General features: G+C 61.2%; 1 protein-coding gene across 2 annotated transcripts in view; it reads right to left on the bottom strand.

The window, feature by feature from the left end:
• DNAH17 (dynein axonemal heavy chain 17) overlaps positions 1-18,215 on the bottom strand; it is a 112,008-nt gene that overhangs the window by 5,493 nt on the left and 88,300 nt on the right. For both annotated transcript variants that reach the window (XM_072746504.1, XM_072746503.1), the window contains 17 exons: positions 17,231-17,326; positions 16,846-17,063; positions 14,653-14,860; positions 14,333-14,448; positions 12,747-12,939; positions 12,201-12,436; positions 11,468-11,590; positions 9,912-10,116; positions 9,316-9,480; positions 8,996-9,136; positions 8,598-8,768; positions 6,967-7,089; positions 6,228-6,421; positions 4,018-4,166; positions 2,683-2,810; positions 2,269-2,496; positions 1,097-1,288 (listed from right to left, as the gene is read on the bottom strand). In XM_072746504.1, the coding sequence (XP_072602605.1) occupies positions 1,097-1,288; positions 2,269-2,496; positions 2,683-2,810; positions 4,018-4,166; positions 6,228-6,421; positions 6,967-7,089; positions 8,598-8,768; positions 8,996-9,136; positions 9,316-9,480; positions 9,912-10,116; positions 11,468-11,590; positions 12,201-12,436; positions 12,747-12,939; positions 14,333-14,448; positions 14,653-14,860; positions 16,846-17,063; positions 17,231-17,326 (2,886 nt within the window). The remainder of the gene's footprint in view (positions 1-1,096; positions 1,289-2,268; positions 2,497-2,682; positions 2,811-4,017; positions 4,167-6,227; positions 6,422-6,966; positions 7,090-8,597; positions 8,769-8,995; positions 9,137-9,315; positions 9,481-9,911; positions 10,117-11,467; positions 11,591-12,200; positions 12,437-12,746; positions 12,940-14,332; positions 14,449-14,652; positions 14,861-16,845; positions 17,064-17,230; positions 17,327-18,215) is intronic.

Raw genomic sequence — 18,215 nt, 5'->3', positions numbered from 1 at the left:
CTTATGTGGTTGAGGCCGTGAGCTTGGACGGAGGCGGGGTCCCTGCTCGCAGGACCCGTGTGTGTCATTTACTCCTGTCCTGCTGGTCGCTGAAGCTCACGCTCTGCGTTCTCGAGCAGTTTCCCACCGACCTGGGCTTGTGTATGTGGACAGTGGGTGAGCGTCTGAATAAATGTCTTCAAAAAGCTCTAGCACGACTGTCCCACACGAATCTCCCCAGAAAAGTCTCTTCACGGCTGCTCCTCGGCATCTGTTCTCGGGGATGGGGGAGTGGACCCCCCCACCTGCCCTCCGTCCTCCCACCTGCAGGTGGACACCAGCGCCCCTTCCCCAGGATAGCTGCCCGCTGGTCCTTCTGCCCTCCTGCCTCCTCTGGGGGGAACTGAGCCTATGAACCATGTGCCGGGCTCAGAGTTGGGTGACGGCAGTGCGTTGGGGGCCCAGGGAGTGGTGGGGTTGGTCCTCAGGGGTCGGCAGGCCTTCTCAGCCGCCTGCAGGGAGGGCCAGGGAGGGGTGGGTGGGCAGGGCTGTGCTCACCAGCCCAGGTCTCTCTCGCCTCCGCCCAGCTCTTGAACTTTTTAGGGCAGCGCAGGAAACAGGTGGGTGTCCTGAGACCAGCAGCCCTAGGCCTAGCAGGGCACTTTCCTCACCTGGACCCCAAAACTTGAGGCCAGGTGTCCGGGAGGTCTCAGCTAGTGATAGGCAGAGCTGGGCTTCAAGCCCAGGGCCCTGGCCCCAGCACCGTTGGCGACCGTGGTGCTGCCTAGTCTCGCTGACTGGCCCTCCCGCCACCCGCCCCATCGGGTGTCACAGGTGCCGTGCCGCCGTCCTGTCACTGCGGATTCAGGGCCCAGTGAGGAGGAGCAGAGGCTCATGGGCCGCCCGGGGGGTCACAGTGGTGGGGCTGTGTCTGCCCCAGGCTCTCTGGGAGTCACATTCCGAGAGGGAACAGTCGTTATATCAGCCTGCTGGAGGTCTCGGGGCCTCTTGCTTTTGGGTTTTCCTGGGCCTAGGACTCCTGTGTGCTTCCTAAGCACGAGGCGTTGTCGGGGGCGGACGCGTGGGCGGAGGACCCTGCTGGGCACAGGCACCCTACCTTGGTGTTGGCCTCCAGGTAGTTGTAGAGCACGTTGATGGAGATGGTGAGGTCCCCATTGTTGAACGGGTACGACCTGTTCCAGCCCTGAGCCCCAAACTTGCGCCTCTCGGCCACCACGGCATGGAAGTAGCACAGGGCGAAGAGGATGCACTTGAACTCAGTCTCCTTGCTGCACATCTCCAGGGTGTCCTGCGGGAGGGCACAGGCTGGGACCCGCATCCCGCCCCTGCCAGCTGCCTTGCTGGGGGCGGGAGGGGCGAGGGGGCGGCCCCGGGGCAGGGGAGAGAGTGCTCTCTGGTCCTGACTTATTTCAGAAAACGCAGTTCTATTGTTAAAATATTCCCAAGCACAGGACATCCCGGGATTTCCTAAACGAGAAGTGCTGTCCCTCGGCAGTGGTCAGCGCTCCTCGCAGCGAGCACCCGGACAGTAGCCCAGACTCTCTAGGAGCCGTGGCGAGCTGTGCGTTCTTGGCCAACGTGCTCCGTAACCACATCTTTGTAGGTGTCCTCAGACGGGGTGGGTGTCTTCCTTTAAGAGGTTGTAGACTCCCCTTGGGACGTACCTGTGTGCACCAGAAGGTTCTGGTACAGAACAGATCAGATGCCGAGAGAACGAAGGTAGATGCTGGGAGCTTGCAGGAGGGGCAGGGCCGCCCAGGGGACAGCGCGCAAGGTGGTGGTGTGACGGGGAGCGAGGCGTGGGCCTCGGGAGCTGCCCCCCTGAAGGAGGTGGGGGCCCACAGGGCGCTGGCAGAGAGGGCCCCCCTGGGAGGAGGCACTACAGCCCCGTCCACAGCACTCCCCAGAGCCGGGCCCCTTCCTGCGGGGCTCCCACTAACCCAGGACCCGCACTGCATTTACCTGTGCGGACTCGCAGGTCGTGAAATGGATTAAAAATACGCACTTGTGTTTTTAAAGCTCTAACTCAAGCACATTGCACACTGCGTGCCTCAGGCTTCCAGGGACACGCGGACTCTGTGGCGCGAGGGGTGTGCGTGCGTGCGCTGCGGGTGGCACGGAGCGGCGAGGACCAGCGTGGAGCCGTCCTCGGGGTTCAGAGCCTGCTCCCGTCAGTGCGGGCCCCGAGGGTCTCTTTGTCTGTGACCCGAGGGCCTCGGCCCGGGGGCCTCCCCAGGGACACGGGCCCAGAGGGGGAGGCCGCCTCACCTGGGTGAAGAGGTCCAGAGCCTTGTGCAGGTTGGCGTGCATGCCCGTGGGCGGCTCGTTGGTGATTTTGATGGCGTTTTCCAGGATGCCCTGGGGGATGATGTGGGACTCGGGGCTGGGGGCGGGCTCGGCGCTGATGAACACGCGGTAGTCCTCGTGGCTGCCCAGGCTGTAGCGCTCCACCTTCTTGTCCAGGGTGCCCAGCCACCGTGCCACCAGGTGGATGTTCTGTGGCCAAGGCCGGGGCTTAGCGCCGCACGTCCCTCCCCTCCCCGGCGGCGTCCCCGGCAGGGCTCCGGGCAGTGCCCGCTCTCCGCCCCTCCCCGGGAGCGCTGCCACCGAGCCACTGCAGCCTGGGAGTCAGTTCTGCTCAGTGAATCCCAGACCTCCAGCCTGCAGGCCTGTCCCCCGCACCTGCAGAATGACCCAGTGTCCCATCTCCGCAGCCATGTCCAGAGCGTCCTCGGCCACCACCTCCTGCCCCTGCCCCAGGGACACGTTGTGCAGTTTCCCGTTGTCTATGGTAAATCCCAGCTTTTTTCCTGAAGGAAAGAACAGAAGAGTGTGGGGCTGCTGACAGAGGCCGTGGCTCGGCCCTCCATCCGGGGGATCCCCCCCCGTCCCCCACTTTGTTTGGTATTGTGGTAAAAAACACGTAACATCAAATCTGCCAATTTAAAACCCGTCTTAGGGGATCCCTGGGTGGCGCAGTGGTTTGGCGCCTGCCTTTGGCCCAGGGCGCGATCCTGGAGACCCGGGATCGAATCCCACATCGGGCTCCCGGTGCATGGAGCCTGCTTCTCCCTCTGCCTCTCTCTCTCTCTCTCTCTCTCTCTGTGACTATCATAAATAAATAAAAATTAAAAAAAAAAACAAACCCGTCTTAAAGTGTTCAGTTCAATGACATTTAACACATGGACCACGTTGGTTCCAGCACTTTCCCATCACCCCCGCAGGATGCCCCGCCCCAGCGTCTCCCTGTGGCCCCTGGCCACCTGCTCTGTGTCTAAGGATTCACCTCTGGGTGTTCCAGATACACGGACCCGTGTACCGTGGGGCCTTTGTGTTTGGCTGGGATCCCTCTCAGCACAGTGTTTTCTGGGCTGCCCATGTGGCCGTTTGTGTGGGCACCTCATTCTGATGTCTGGGCACCGTCCCATCGCGTGGCTCTACCACGGTGGGATTAGCCACTCACCAGTTGATGGACATTGGCTTTTATCTGCCTTTTGGCTATTGTCAGTGGACAGCACTGTGAAGGACGCTCTTGAACACCTGTTTACGGGGTGCCTGGGGGGCTCAGAGGTTGAGCGTCTCCCTTCGGCTTAGGGCATGATCCTGCAATCCTGGGATCGAGTCCTGCATCAGGCTCCCCGCAGAGAGCCTGCTTCTCCCTCTGCCTGTCTCTCTCTCTGCCTCGCTCTCTGTGTCTCTCATGAATAAATGAATAAAATCTTTAAAAAAAAAAAAAGTAACCCCTGTTTGCATTCTTGGGACGCTACCAGCTGTGGGATTGCTGGGTCACAAGGTGACGTCCTGCCTTCCACGCATGGCGTCCTCTCCCGGGCCTGCGGGCAACGCCGAGGACTCTGGTTTCTGCTTACCCCTCCTGTGCTCACCAGTTTCCGGGCTTCTGCCAAGAGCTGTCCTAGCGGGTATGTAGGGCACCCCACTGGGGCTCTGAGGTGCACTCCCTGGCTAGCGGTGCTGTGGCCGCTCCTTTCTGAGCCCTGCCTGGCCGGTGACACTTACCCAGGGCTTCCACGTCCTTCAGGGGGTCAACGCCCGGGGAAAGGATGAAGAAGATTGGAGTAGAGGGGCTGCTCTCCTCATAGGACTTGGAGAACTCGACGCTCCGACCCTCCACGAACTTGCTGCCCATCTTCTCCTCCACGAAGTTCCTGAGGGAGATGCGCTTGATTAGACCCGAAGGCAAGGGAGACACGGTGGGCTGGGACCCCAGGGGGAAGGGCCCTTTCCTTGATGGGCTTTCTTTTCTTTTACTTATTATATTTTTTAATATTTTATTTTATTTTTATTTTTTAAAGATTTATTAATTTTATTTATTTTTTTAAAGATTTTTATTCATAAGAGACACAAAAGAGGCAGAGGGAGAGGCAGGTTCCCACAGGGAGCCTGATGCGGGACTCAATCCCAGGGTGGGAGATCATGCCCTGAGCCAAAGGCAGACATTCAACCACTGAGCCACCCTAGCGTCCCAAGATTTATTAATTTTAGAGAGAGGGAGATAGCACACATGCAAGCGGGGGGGGGGGGCGGGGAAGCTCAGCGAGAGAGCGAGAGAGAATCCCAAGCAGACTCCCCACTGAGTGCAGAGCCTGACGCAGGCCTCTCATGACCCTGAGATCGTGACCTGAGCCGAAATCAAGAGACGCTTAACCAACTCTGCCACCCAGGCTCCCCTTAAAGATTTTATTTCTAAGTAATCTCTACACACAATGTGGGGCTCAGACTCACGCCCCCTGAGATCAAGTTACATGCTCCTCTGGCCAAGCCAGCCGTGTGCCCCTCTTGGTGGATTTTCTCAAGCAAAGCAAGTCTCAGGCCTGAAGGCCGTCTTTTCGGGGTCTTTCCTCTTTGCCAGGGAAGGGTGTGCGGGGGGAGCAGGTGCTTCCCGCCTCGGTGGTCTGTGCAGCGAGTGCCCTCTGTCCCTCCTGGGCCCTGCGAGGCCTCCATGTGAGCAGGGGAGAGGCTCCCGGGTCACCTGGGAGGGAACAAGCCTCAAGAGGACCCCAACCCAGGGCATTCCAGGTGAGCACGCCCCACGCCAGGGGACCCCTGGGTCCTTCCAGCACATAGTGTGCCCTAGGTACACGTTTGCTGTTATATCATTCACGGTGGCTTTGGATTTCCTGGATTTTAAGCTGCACGGCCCCTAGGGCATTAGCAAGGGAAAGCAGCCTTTCCTGACACTACAGAAAATGTCCGGGAGTGCGGTTTGGGGTCGCCCAGGCCCCTGCAAGCTCACTGAGGCTCTCGCAGTCTGGGGTACTTCCATTGGGGCATCCGTGTGCCTTCACCCATGTGGACTGAGGGGACGCACCACAGTGTGCTGGGGGCCCTGGCCCAGACCCCTGACCGCACTCTGCTCCCCCCGGGGGTGACTTCCCTGCCGTGGTGGCCAGGCGTCCTTCCTTTGGCCTTTCCCAAACTTTGTCCAGACTTCCTCCGGCATGAGGCTCCTCCCTCCACCTCCTGCTGCCCTGCCCGTGACCCACCACCAAACAGCAAAACAGACTCGTCTGCGAACAACTGGGCCTCTGCGTCGTCAGAGGGGAGTTCCGTTAGGGATGCAGGCGTCTGGCGGGGCCGCTAGGACCAAGAAAAGGCTAAGATCCCACATCGTGTCCGAGAACGGGCACTGGGCTTGGTTCCTTGTCTGCCTCGTCTGCCTTCCCGTGGTGTCCCCGTCCTCCCGAGTCGGCCCCGGGTCGGGAGGAGGGAAACCACGTCCAGTCCAGGAGAGGGTGGCGAGGAACCTCAGACGTCACCCGCGGGGACCTGCAGTGTTGGGTGGTGTCGCTGTTCTCCAAATCCTTGGTGAAACGGCAGCCCCGAAGGGTCGCAGTGATTAATTTTCCAATCGTGCAGGGGGCTTCAGGGGCAGAGAAATTATTCCAGAAATCAGAACAATTCTCTTTGCAAATGAGCTGAATTTGGCCAAAAAGTTTACTTTAAATGTAGCCCCTGAGGGCATGAACGTCCTCGGACGCACGTGGCTTTGCCACGGTTTTCTCCCCGCCGCGCCCTGAGGGACCCCGGGTGCCCACACTTTGCAAAGTAGCTTGGCTCGGGGGCGTCCTGTTTCCCGTCACTGTCACTGCCCGTCAGGCCAGTGGGGCCTGGGAGGACAGGGCGGCGAGTGTCTGGGTGGGGTCCCGCCGGGAGCCCCGCAGGGCCTCCCTCCCTCCCCCCTCTGCCCCCAAGGCCCCCACACTCACTTGACGGCGTAGGTCATGCGGTCTGGGCGCATGCACCTCACCATGCACAGCTTCTGCAGGGCCGTCTTGTTCTTCCACTCCTTGGGGAAGATTTCCTTCTCCGGGGCTTCCGATTCCACCAGCTTCTTCCACCGCTTGGCAGACCCTTCGATGTCGCTGTCCAGGTTCTTGAACTCGTCCATCTCTGACAGAGCCTGGGGGCAGGCGGCCTTTCAGCTCCCCCCGCGCCCCCTGCCCGGTGCTGGGAGAGGGTGGGCCGCTGGGCCTGGCCCTAAAATGAGCTGCCGGCGCCACTGAGGGCCAGGACCGCGGGTGGAGGCTCTAGTGCAGGCAGGTGACCCCGCTGTCCTCCAGGGGGCTGGGGGATGGGGCCGCTCCCATCGCAGGGGCTTTCTGCCCCCACATGGAGGGCCCGGGGGTGCGCCCAGATGGGAGGAACTACCTCGACACTTGCACTGCCCGGGGTCAGGAGGTGGGGGCGGTGGTGGCCCAGGGACCCCTGGACCCGCTCTGGGGCCTGTCGTGGCTCAGCCTCTGGGGCCACGTGTGGGTCGGAATGACCAGTGACCCTTGTGTTTGAACAGGAAAGTAGTTTCCCGCGAGTGCAGGAGCCCTCTGGGGCCTCCCCGGTTCGCAGGGTGTGCGGCGGCGGTGGTAGGGCCTTGTGAACCTCCCCGGGCTGAGCACCGGGCCCCCCGCAGCAGGGAGAGTGTGCACAGCGTTGGGTCCCAACACCAACCTTGATGCCGCCCCATCCCTGGTGCTGCAGGAAGTCCACCGGCGACAGGACCCCCGCCTTGAAAGGGAACCGCAGGAGGAAGTCCAGCTCGACCGGGTTCAGCTCTTTCTTCATGGACAAGACCTGAGGGACCGTGGGGGCCGCTCAGCATCGTTCCACAACAGTGGGGAGGAGGGGCGGCCGACGGCCCCTGGCAGGAGCGAGGGGTGAGGCTGAGGCGCTCTCCCCCCTGACCCTGCGGGGGAAGCACTGTCCTGCCCCCTGGGTCCGGGCGAAACTTTGTATTCACCTTGGTTTGTCGCCGTGTTTTTAAATTGTGGTAAAATACGTATGACCACTTACGGTGTTGGCCCTATTAAAGTATGAAATTGTGCTAACTTCATGTGCACAGCCCTCACCGCTGTCTAGAACCAGAGTGTGTCCATCCCCCCAGAGGGAAGCCCCTGAGCAGCGCCCCCCGACCTGCCCCCCGCCGCGGGCGCCCCGGGTCTGGCTCCGTCTGTCGATCTGCCTGTTGTGCCCGTTCCGTGTCCAGGGAATCCTACAGATGTGGCCTTGCCTGTCTGGCTCCTTCCACCCCGTGTCTCTGAGGTTCATCCACGCCCGGGCGGCTGTCAGAGCAGCAACGCTCCGTTGCGTGGAGAGACCACGTCTTGTTTATCCGCTTGTCCTCCAGTGGATGTTTGGGCCGTGTCCGCCTTGTGGCAGGTGTGAGCGGAGCTGCTGTGAACGTTTGCACACTAGTCTTTGGGGCACCTACATTTCCTGGGGGGCTTTCTGGGTCACGTTCTTTTTTTTTTTTTCCTGGGTCACGTTCTGTGTCGCCTCATCACCCGTGCACACCAGCTCTCTGGGCGTCCAGCAGGCCGGGTCTCGGCCCCTGGGAAGCGGCACGGCCGCTCCGTCCCAGGTGGACAGCAGGGGAGCCCGGGCGTTGTGCAAAGGCACCCACGCGGCAGAGCAAAGGCTTTCACCTGAGTCAGATTCCCGTTCCTTCTCTCTCTCTCTCTCTCTCTCTCTCTTTTTTTTTTGGTCAAAAGAAAAACATCTTTGAAAATCTAGGTGGGGAACACCAAGGAGATATCCCGACGCCCTCTCAGCAGGGAGAGAACTCACAGAGGGGCTGCCATTCAGGGATTCACGGATAAGGGAAACCCTTGACCTGGATCCTGACTCGTAGTTTGAGTCTGGATGGAAACAGCCTTCCAGAAGTTGGTGTTTCCCACCGTGCTTACAGGACAGAGTGAACCACACGGAGGGGCTGTTTCATCTACTTCATGGAACACAAATCTGAACTATTCCAGCCGGTCTGTATGAACGAGAGGAATGTTTATTCCTTTGTACCTGTATCTCCTTAAGAATTAGCACTGGGCGTCCATGGTGGTTAACCACCGGCTGCCCACCAGGCAGTACGGACACGTAACAGGATGACGTGTCTGTAAAATTCTCCGTAATGGGTCCCCCCTTCAGGGGCTCCCACTTAACACTGGCCTGATGGCAACTAAAGATTAGGGTGCAAGCACGTCCCACAGCAGCGGCGGCGGCAGGAAGGGCATCACCTGGGAACCTGCCTCGTGGACGAGCCCTCCTGCGCCGGGGCTGTGAGCTTGGAGCAGGGAGGCCAGACCCACCTGGAAGGCCACCTGGGCCAGGAAGATGAGCTTGTCCCGTTCAAAGAGCCCGCGGGCCGTGTACATGTAGACGGAGTAGGTGATCTCGTCCGTCAGGTTCATCACCCGCTGCTTGACCTCCTTGGCGGGGGTGGTCTTCTGGATGGCCTTCTCGAACACCACGTTGAAGGCCTGGGGAGCGGCGTATGGCGGCTTGGGGGGCTGGACTGTGAGGCCGCCCAGGCTGCCCGCCAGGGTTCTAGTTTGTTTCTGTGGCAGGTGGGGGTCTGGGGCACCAGGGGAGGGGCCCCTCGCCGGGGTGCTGGCCCCAGGGCGGATCCCGTGCAGCCTGGACCCCACCTGTCCTCCCGATGGCCGCGGCTCTGTGGACACCAGGGGTCCGGGACCCGGAGCCGCACCTTGAGCGAGAACTGATAGATGGGGTTGATTTTGTTGAGGTCGTTCAGTATGAAGTACAGCAGGGAGGCCCTCTCGGCGGCTGGCCGGTAGTTCTCTCTGGCCTCGTTGATTTTAACCTCCGTGATTTTTGCCTCTTTCACCTTCAAACAAACGGGGCCTGAGTGGGACCAGCGGGTGGACGGCGCCGGTGGGCAGTGGGTTCGTCCCGTCTGTGGGATCGTCGGCTGGCAGGCGGCGTGCCGCGCGGTGCCTGAGCCCCCCGTTCCTGGTCTGGGCCCCAGGGGCTGGGGGGGTGCAGGCCCGGGAGGCGGGCTCTCACCTTCTCCTCGATCTCGCTGGCCGTGTGCTTGGTGGTCTCCAGATTCTCTACTAAGGCCGTGTCCCCCAGGAAGTTCCCCGACGCGGCCGACAGACGGGCCAGCAGGGAGTCTTCTAGCTCTTTCAGAACAATCTTGAATTCATTTTGGGACTTGGTGAGGTTTGCCTGCGGGCGGCACAGACAGCCGGGAGGGGGGTCAGGCGTCGGCTGGCCCTGTGCCCCTGCCACAGCCCAGACCCAGCGGGGACGGGAAGAACAGGGCCAGCCTCATACGAGTGGGCAGCCGTGTGGCCGGGGCGGGGGGACCGCCCTGAGTCCGCGTGTGCTGGTGGCCGTGCACGGGGACCCGCCGCAAAGACCGTGCCCGCAAGGCCATCTGGGCACCACCAGCTCCTCTTCCGTCAGGGAAGCGGCTGCTTGGTTTGGAATTAGGTTTGGGAGGAAGTAGATTTGGGGAAGAAGAGTGGCTCATTCCACTGCATACAACGTGATCGTGTGACAGGCTGGGGCACGGTCAGAGAGATGTGTCGGGGAAGCTCGCGGCCACCCGAGTGGCCCACCCTGGGCCACGTGGGGCTGATGTCAGGCCCCCGTACCTTCAGCTGCTCTAGATCCGGGCGCTCTTTGGCCACCACGGCCGCCAGGAGTTGGTCCTCAAGCCCGTCCCTGGTGACCAGGAAGTTGATCAAGGTGCACTGGGCTTGCATCTCGGGCTTGTAGTGTGGGTTGAAGTACTTGGTGTGCAGGATGAGGCGGAACTTGGGGTGGTACTCCATCTCCTTGTCGCCGATCTTAATGAACCTGGTCGGTAGGGGACGGAGGGAGGGGCTCGAGGGGCTCTGGCGGCAGCAGCACCAGCGCAGACCACCTCCCACCACCCCCGGGCCTCGCGCCGCCCTGAACCCTCCTCTGGTCCCCAGGAAGGGACAGCGTCTCTTCTCATTCTGCTCTTCCTCCCTGGCCTGTGGCCGGGACCTTCTAGAAGGTGCACCTGTGCTCTCTCTGCTCAGTTCTGATCTTTATAGTCGCACGTGCCCAGCTCCGAGTGCACATCATTACTCCCCTGGGAGCCGGGACAGAAACACCGCCTGGGCCCCGCCGCAGAGCCACGGACGTCACACACTGACATCCTAGGTCACAACAGCTCTACGTTCTGGGAGCTCCCGGGAGAATCTGAAGGCAGCCAGGCCCAGACCCCGGGTCCACCAGCACTGCGGGGGGAACTCTCCTCTCTGCTCCTGCTCTGCTCCCCCTCTTCCTGGCCAAGCTCACTTCTTGGGGCCTCTGTAACTTCACCCCTCAGACATCACCGCCCACGCCAAGCTCTTCTCCGAGGTGGAGATGTCAGAGTGTTCATTTTCTCCTGTTCTGGGCTCCTGCACACGCCCCTACTTTCACAGGGGGTCACAGCAGCTCTGATGCTTACGTTTTAAAAGTTGATTTGCTTCTCTTTTTATATTAGAAAAGCAATACGTGCTCAATGCATCAACCACTGAACGGATAAACAGGATGAGGCACATCTGTCCAGGGGACTGTGACTCAGAACCACGAGGTCCTGACACATGGGGGCACGGAGGGGCCTTGAACACACGGCCTGGGGAAAGCGGCCAGACGCAAGGTGGCACAGCTCGTGCGATTCCCTTGTACGGATGCAGAACAGGGAGATCCGTGGAGGCAGAGGGCACGCTGGCGAGTGCCAGGGGCTGGCAGCTGGGGGGCACGGCAGGGGCTGGCTGCCGTGGGCGGGGGTCGTGGGGACTAGATGGGCTGATCCTCGCACATCACTGTGAACGCACCAAGTACCACCGCATTGTTGGCCTTAAAACAGATAATTTTATGCGATGTAGATTTCACTTGAATAAGAAAAAATAGTGCTACGGGCTCAAGATCTGGAAAACGCATGAAAATAGAAGGAGAGCTTGGCCATGAGGGCTGGCCGTCCGCAGGGGTCACTCGCACGGTGGCGGCTTTCCTGACCGGGGCGCGGCTCCACTATTTCCCATCTCTCCCTGGGCACCGGCGTTCCGCCAAAGACCCTGCCGCCCACCAGGACAGCAGGAAGCTCCCCGCACCTCCCCCCTGCGCAGAGGCCACACCTGCCCCTGAGCGAGTTCACACGGGCCAAGCGGCGAAGGTGGAACGTGGAACTCACTTTCCCTTTTTAATGGTGTTCCTGCCCAGCAGCGGGTCCAGCACAGGGTCCACGGTTTCGCCGATGTTCTCGATGAGCAAGGTGTCCCCTTCAGAAATGGCCTGCTCGATGATGTCCAGGTAGCTGTGCGCATGATGTGGGGCCAGGTAAGGACGCGGGCCCAGAGATGGCACCGCTGGGCGCCCCAGGAGGCGGCCCTCAGAGCCAGAAGGCACCGGAAGACAGGTGCCCGAGGGGCATCTGTGCACATCTCCCCTGGGGGCCTTCGGGAGGGCAGCCCCCTTACAGCTGTCGAGCCAGACATTTTCACACCCGTGTCTGGTCCCCAGGCCCCAGTGCACCAGGAAGGCAAAATGGGGTGGCCCTCGTGACCACTGTGACAAGGAAATGTGTCCCACTAGAGACGAGAAATGAGAAAATGACCAGCCTGAAGCCTCATGGTTGGCAGGGGCCACGTGGGACTCAAGCCTGGGTGACGCTCCGTCCCCGGAGCAGCAGGTACTAGGGGGTGCGGTGCGGAGAAGAGCCCCGGGGTTCTTTACTGTTGGCGCTATTCCCCAAGACCAAATATCGCAAGACAAATCCACCTGTGGGCCAGGATCTGTACGTAAAGACGCACCTGCCCATCTGACCAGTGCGGACACCTCGGGTGTGTTTCTAAGCACAAGGGCCGGCCGGCCAGCGGCTAGCTTTGGAGCCCCCACCTCGCCCCGCCTGCCACCACGGCCCCCACCTCTTCTGCCCCAGGCGGATGGCTTTCAGCTCGCTGCCGTATTTGTTTTTGATCCACTTGATTCCTTGCAGCTGGGCGTCCACGATGAGGGGCCAGCGCTCCGTGTTGCACAGGATGGTGGCATTCTCGGTGGACATGCGGTCGCTGGGGAGGCCCTGGTTGTTCCAAGTGGCCACGTCGGCGTCATCCGTCAGCAGGCTCAAGGGGTCCAGACCTTCTGTGATCGGGATGGGAACCTGCCAAGAGGAAGTGCTCGCTCTAGAAGGGGTGAGGTGGCCTTGCTTACTGCCCCACGGGGAACAGCTCTCCAAGTGACGGGGCTGTGGTTGGACCACGGACCAGCCGCGTGGTCTGGAAGACCCGCACTTACAGCGAGTGCCCTGATGCGTCTCGGAACCCACCAGGAGGGGCGTCAGCATCGGCCACACTGGGCCACGGCGCAAACCCGCCGCGGCCAGAGCATCAGTGAGGGTGACGTGTGGCTGGTCTGCCCCACCGGGGACCTCCCCAGAGTTCCCGAGTGACGAATGCAACCGAACCTCTTACCTTTAACTTCTTTATATAAGGGATCCAGAATTTGTCCATCAGCTCATTTCGGTATTTCTTGGTGAAGTAGCCCACGTAGGAGACGAAGGCGGAAATCAGCAGGACGTCCCCGCACAGGGTGACCCCCTGGCCCTTGAAGTTCTTCACCGATTCAGCCCAGCGCACGTTTTCCGATGCCAGTCCCCCTACCAGCCTAATGTGACCACGCGGTCAGTGGGGGGAGAGGAATGTTGGAGGGTCGCTCACGCCCAAGGACAGGAAGCAGCTCCCACCTCCCAGTGTGATGAGCCTGGCATTTCAAATCCTTCCTTTGCTCAGTGCTTCAACACTGGACATGCTTTGGGGAAAATTTTTGGGAATAACTGCTTTAGGGAAGCAAAACTAACATTTTCTGGGGGCAGCTGGGGGCCAAGTGCCCCCTCCCCAGCCTTCTGTGCTGACGTCACTTCTGAGCTGACATTATTTGGACATTTCGCCCACATGCTAGAGCTGCTGCCGGGACACCACTGAGCACAGGCTTTGGCCAACTGGCAAGTCTTGGCAGAGGTGGAGTCTGGATGGTGGCCACAGTGGCCACAGGACAATGTGGCATCCAGAGGGCACCTGGCCCCAAGCGGAGTGGGGACGGCAGGGTTGGCGTCCTGCTCCTCTGGCCACCTGCCTGAGAGCTGGCCCCTGACCTGAGATGCGACATCCCCAGTCTGAGAGCATTGAGATATTTGTTGAAAGCACAGGTTGCCTGATTACGACCCCTGAGGTCTGTCCTTAGCATCACCCCCAGGAGCCCTTGCTTCCCAAAGACCAAAAGACCTCTTTGCTTTTCTTGGTGGGTATGTCAAGTCCCTCAAACCTAGGATGGCATCTGCACTCTGCTGGAGGCCATTGTTAGGCGGCTTGGGGATCTCCGAGGGTCCCTGGGTCTCACTGACTACCACCTGCCAACAGTTGCCAGCCCTCCGGGCAGGGGACTCTGTGCCAGGCTCCCGGGGCTCACTTTGAAAAGCAGGAAAAGAAAGCCCTGAAGCCTCGCTGCCCACTGGTGAGCACCTGAGGCGTCGGCTAGTCCAAATTGAGATGTGCACGTGGGTTTTGAGGACCCGGAATGAAAACATGCGCGGACTGTCTCAGCGATCGTCCTCACAACGACTGCATGTCGAAATGATCCCATTTGGGGTTCAGAAAAATACATCCTCAAAATTGGTCTCATCTTTGAACTGTGCTAAGGTGGCAATGGGAAAATGTAAGGGGTGGGCGTGGCTCGAGCTGCCTTCCCGTTGGGACAGCGCGGCTCTGGAGGCCACGTGTGTAATCAGGGTGTAAAGGGCCGCGCAGGTGGAGGCCCTGGAAGGCCGTACAGACACCACGGTGCGGTGAGAACAAGCCCCTGTGGACGCTGCCTCCCGGGCGGGTCTGGGTTAGGGTGAGTTCTGTGTCCCCAAAGGTCACGAGATGCACAGAGGTCCTCTACCCAGGAGGTGGAGACACTGGCCGATCGTCAGTCAGTGGGTCTATCCTGTTCTGTGGGCCTGTCCCTTCCACGGGCACTGGCAAGACAAGAGGGTGGCCCGTGGGGCGGAGCGAGCTACCTGTTAGCCAGCGAGATCACCCTGTTGGTGGCGTCGGCCTCTTGCTGGCACTTGATCTTCTCTGCAGTTGCCTTTTCAAAGGCCGACGTGAGGTTGCTCAGGTTGGCATTGAGTTCCTGGGGGAACAGAATGGCCAGGAAATGGGGCGGTGGTGGGGTCCCAGGTCCCGCCAGAGCACGCACAGCACGGAGCGGGGCCTCCCGGGTGGGCGATCTGGGCCCTGCAGCTGCGCTGGTCATTCACAGCGGCCACACTGTGCTGACCCCGCCCCGCAGGGCTCTGACCCCGGGGGGAGCCCCTTGGGTGCGGGGAGCACTCACGGCAATCTTGTTTTTGATCCGCGAGAGCTTCTCTTGCGCCTCTGCTAGCTCCGCGTTGGCCTCCTCCAGGGCCAGCCTCTTGGGGGCCACGTCGCAGTACACCTCGTAGAAGCGGACGATGTTGATGCACCAGGAGCAGAGGCCCGCGGCGGCCGTGGACTTGGAGCGGATGAACTCAGGGTCGAAGGTGGGGTTGCCTTGGTAGGGCCTGGAGAGGGAGCAGTGGGTGCTGGCGTGGGCTCTGGGCCCCAGGCCGTCCCGCGTCTACCCCTCCAGCCGTCAGGGCCGCACTGGTACGCGCTCTGGCCACCCGTCCCAAACAGTTACGAGCGGAGCGCTGTGAATTGGGGTTTTGGGGGGTGTCTCAAAGATGAAGAAAAGAGCGAGGCACGGTGTTCTGTCCCCAGAAGTTGGGGAGTGAGGGGATGGCCTGTGATCACATGAAGGAGGGAATTGCATTCCTCGTTCTCTGTTCTGGAGCTTTCTGTAAGTGGTCCCGTTTCATTCTCAGACCTCACCCGTCAGCAAGAAAACCCGGGTTCAGGGGGCTGGGGGCTCAGCGACTTGCCCCGAGTGCCACCTGCAGGAAGCTGTAGCCCTCGCGTCGGGGGCCGCGTGTCAGGCGCTGTTCTGAGAGCTTCCTGCATGGGGGCTCCTGGAGCCTGCTCCCCTTGGCATGTGTCATCACCCCATGGCACCGTGGGGCGACAGGCCCAGAGAGGCTGAGCGTTTCTCCCGACGTGACCCAGCAGGGAGGGCGCAGCGCTGGCAGACACACGGAGCCCGCGCCCCGGAGATCCCTGGACCCCCACAGCACTACCTCCACTCCCGGGGCGGACCGAGGGAAAATCCCCAGAGATGCACCCTAGACCCTTCCGGAAACCAGTATTTTTAGGCACAACAAACTGAACTGTCAGGAGAAAGAATTTCAAATGCCTAATTCGAGGTAGTAACTGGTGAGTGGCCCAAATTAGGGCCGGCAGCCCGGCTCCTCCTCCTCTGGTTTAATTTACTTCACGCCTTGTTTAGGTTGATACTAAAGCAGGTTTGCACCCTTCAACGCACGTCAGACATGGGGGAGCCGGCGGGGTGGAGCCGGCCTGAATCCTCCAGGGGCCGCAGCGCTGCAGATGCGCCGGGCCACCTGCCGCCAAAGTAGCCGGAGAACGTGTCCTCTTGTTCCGGCGTTGGGTGAATGGCGGGAGCCCGACAGTCCCTGTATATGTACAGTGCTACTGCCACTGGCAGGGGCCAGCCCAGCACGTGGGCCCCCGGGTGGGAGGCCCGGGGACGTGTGTCTAGTCTTGTCCCACACCCACCCCACAGCTACATGGCCAACCTGCTGCACGCATGTCCCTCTGGATGTGGTGTCTACGGTGACAACAACGGAAAGAAAAAGATCACGCCTGATGGAGCCCGAGCCAGCGGAGGACACCCACTGCACATGTGTGTGCGTGCAGGTGTACTACAGTGTTGTGTGTATGGGTGTGTGTCATGTGTGCACGTGTACATACAGTGTGCATGGGTGTGCGCGCATCATGCGTGCAGGTGTATGTACACTGTGTGCATCATGCATGCAGGTGTGTATACTATGTATGCATGGGTGCATGTGCATCATGTGTGCAGGTGTGTATACTATGTATGCATGGGTGCATGTGCATCATGTGTGCAGGTGTATGTATAGCGTGGGTATGCATGGGTGTGCATCATGTGAGCATGTGTATGTACAGCGTGTGTGTACATGGCTGCATGTGTATACGTATATGTACAGCGTGTGTGTGTGTGTGTGTGTCATGCGTGCACATGTGCACAACTGCTCTTGCCTCTGGGGACCTCTCCCCCGCTCCTGTGGCCCTGCAGCTGCTCTGCCCGCCTGACATCCTGGGGCCGTGTGTGGGGTCGCTGGCCCTCCCATGTCTCCTGTGGGGAAGGGGCTGCCTAGACTTGGGGCCACGGGCCTTCCCACCTGCTTTGACTCCTTAGGTGGGTGGGGGGAGGCAGTGGGTGGTGAGACGCCTCGGGAGCCCACGCTTCACCCCGGCACCGGGACAACTCCCCCGCTGCCACCTGCTGAGTCTGGGCCCCCACCTTGCCCTCCTGCCCACCCTGATGAGCACAGGCTGCCTGGGGGAACGGGGACCATGCAGCACCGGGAGGAAGTGAAGTGAACCCCACGGCGCGGCCCCGACTCACTTAAATGCTTTTAGGCAGGCCTCGGGGATGTGCTCCTTGTCAAACTTTTTCAGGGAGTCCAGGAAGGTGTCCACTTTGCCCATCATGATTTTTGCGGCTTTCCAGCTCTTGTCCTTGGGGATCTTGCCCCCGGGGGCTGTCAGGATCATGACGGCGGCCGTGACATTGACCACGGCGTCCGGGGGGGACCCAAAGGACTTCAGCTCCATCAGGTTGTTCTGTAAACGAAGGACAAGCAGCAGCTGTGAGGGGACGGGGCCCTGCCGCGGGATCGGGAGGCCCCGTGACTACCGGGGAGGCCGCCGAGACCCTGGGGTCCCCGCGCCGGCTCCGCGGCTTTCTCCCCACCCTGGCCGGTCCCGCTTCTTTCGTTTCCTTCCCTTACCTTGTTCAGCGTGTCGAGAGCTTCCTGCGCCGCCAGCAGGGCCGGCTCTGCCTTGGCCAGGTCCGTTTCGCAAGCCTTTTGTTTCTCTGTGACATTCTGGAAGGAAGCCACGAAGGAAAGTTCAGTGCAGGTGGGGGTGGGGACCGCGGCCGACTGTGTGCACGTGTGCGTGAGTGTGCGTGTTACGTGGCGCCCTGGGCACGAGGGAGTACAGCCGGGAGTGAGGAGGGCGGCCTCCCCCCAGGCCCATGCATGAACTGTGCACATGCGTGTCCCCCGTGGCGGCAGCACTGCTGTGCCCCATGGCCCCCGTCAGCCTGCCAGGTCACGGGTCACCTCCTGGAGCCCACCTGTCTCCTCCCTGTCCCCTCGTCCCTGCCCCTCAGCTCTCAGGCTACAAGGAGCCACACGGGGGCCATGGGCTCGGGATCCTGGAAAGGGGACGTCGTTCCGTGGGCCTCAGCTTCCAGGACTGGAGGAAAACCCTGGGGCCACATGGGCCCCGCGCCGCAGGCTCCGAGGTCTTACTGTCTGTTGGTGCCCTTGTGTGATCTGTCCGGGATGGGACACTCGGGAGGTAGAGCTCGCCCTCCCCTTAGGGCCAAGACCCCCGCACGCATCCCCGCACGCACGCACTCCTAGTCAGGAAGAGCCCCTCTGAGCCTCCGGAGGGCCTCGGTGCGATACGAGGCAGTGGGGGCTGGGGGCTTTGCTGGCACGGAGGCGGGAGGGCAGAAGGGACAGGGGGTCTGCAAGGCACCTCCTGGAGGGTCCGTCCAGGCCCTGCCTTGGAGGCCCGCGTGGGGCGTGACCGCAGGCCTGGGCACGGGAGGCGAGGTCTCTAACCCAGGGGCAGCCCCTGAGGGGCCATTTCCGGATGCCGGGGTTGGAGAGGGACGGGCGCCCGGACACTAAGGGCCACAGGAGTGGCAGATGGCAGGTCATGGCTTGGGGTGTGCTTGGGCCTGGCTTGGATCCTGACGAT

The sequence above is a fragment of the Vulpes vulpes genome, chromosome 2, assembly GCF_048418805.1.
Source record: "Vulpes vulpes isolate BD-2025 chromosome 2, VulVul3, whole genome shotgun sequence".
Classification (NCBI taxonomy): domain Eukaryota; kingdom Metazoa; phylum Chordata; class Mammalia; order Carnivora; family Canidae; genus Vulpes; species Vulpes vulpes.
The sequence above is the reverse complement of the archived record's forward strand: the minus strand, read 5'-3'. Positions and strand labels throughout refer to the sequence as shown.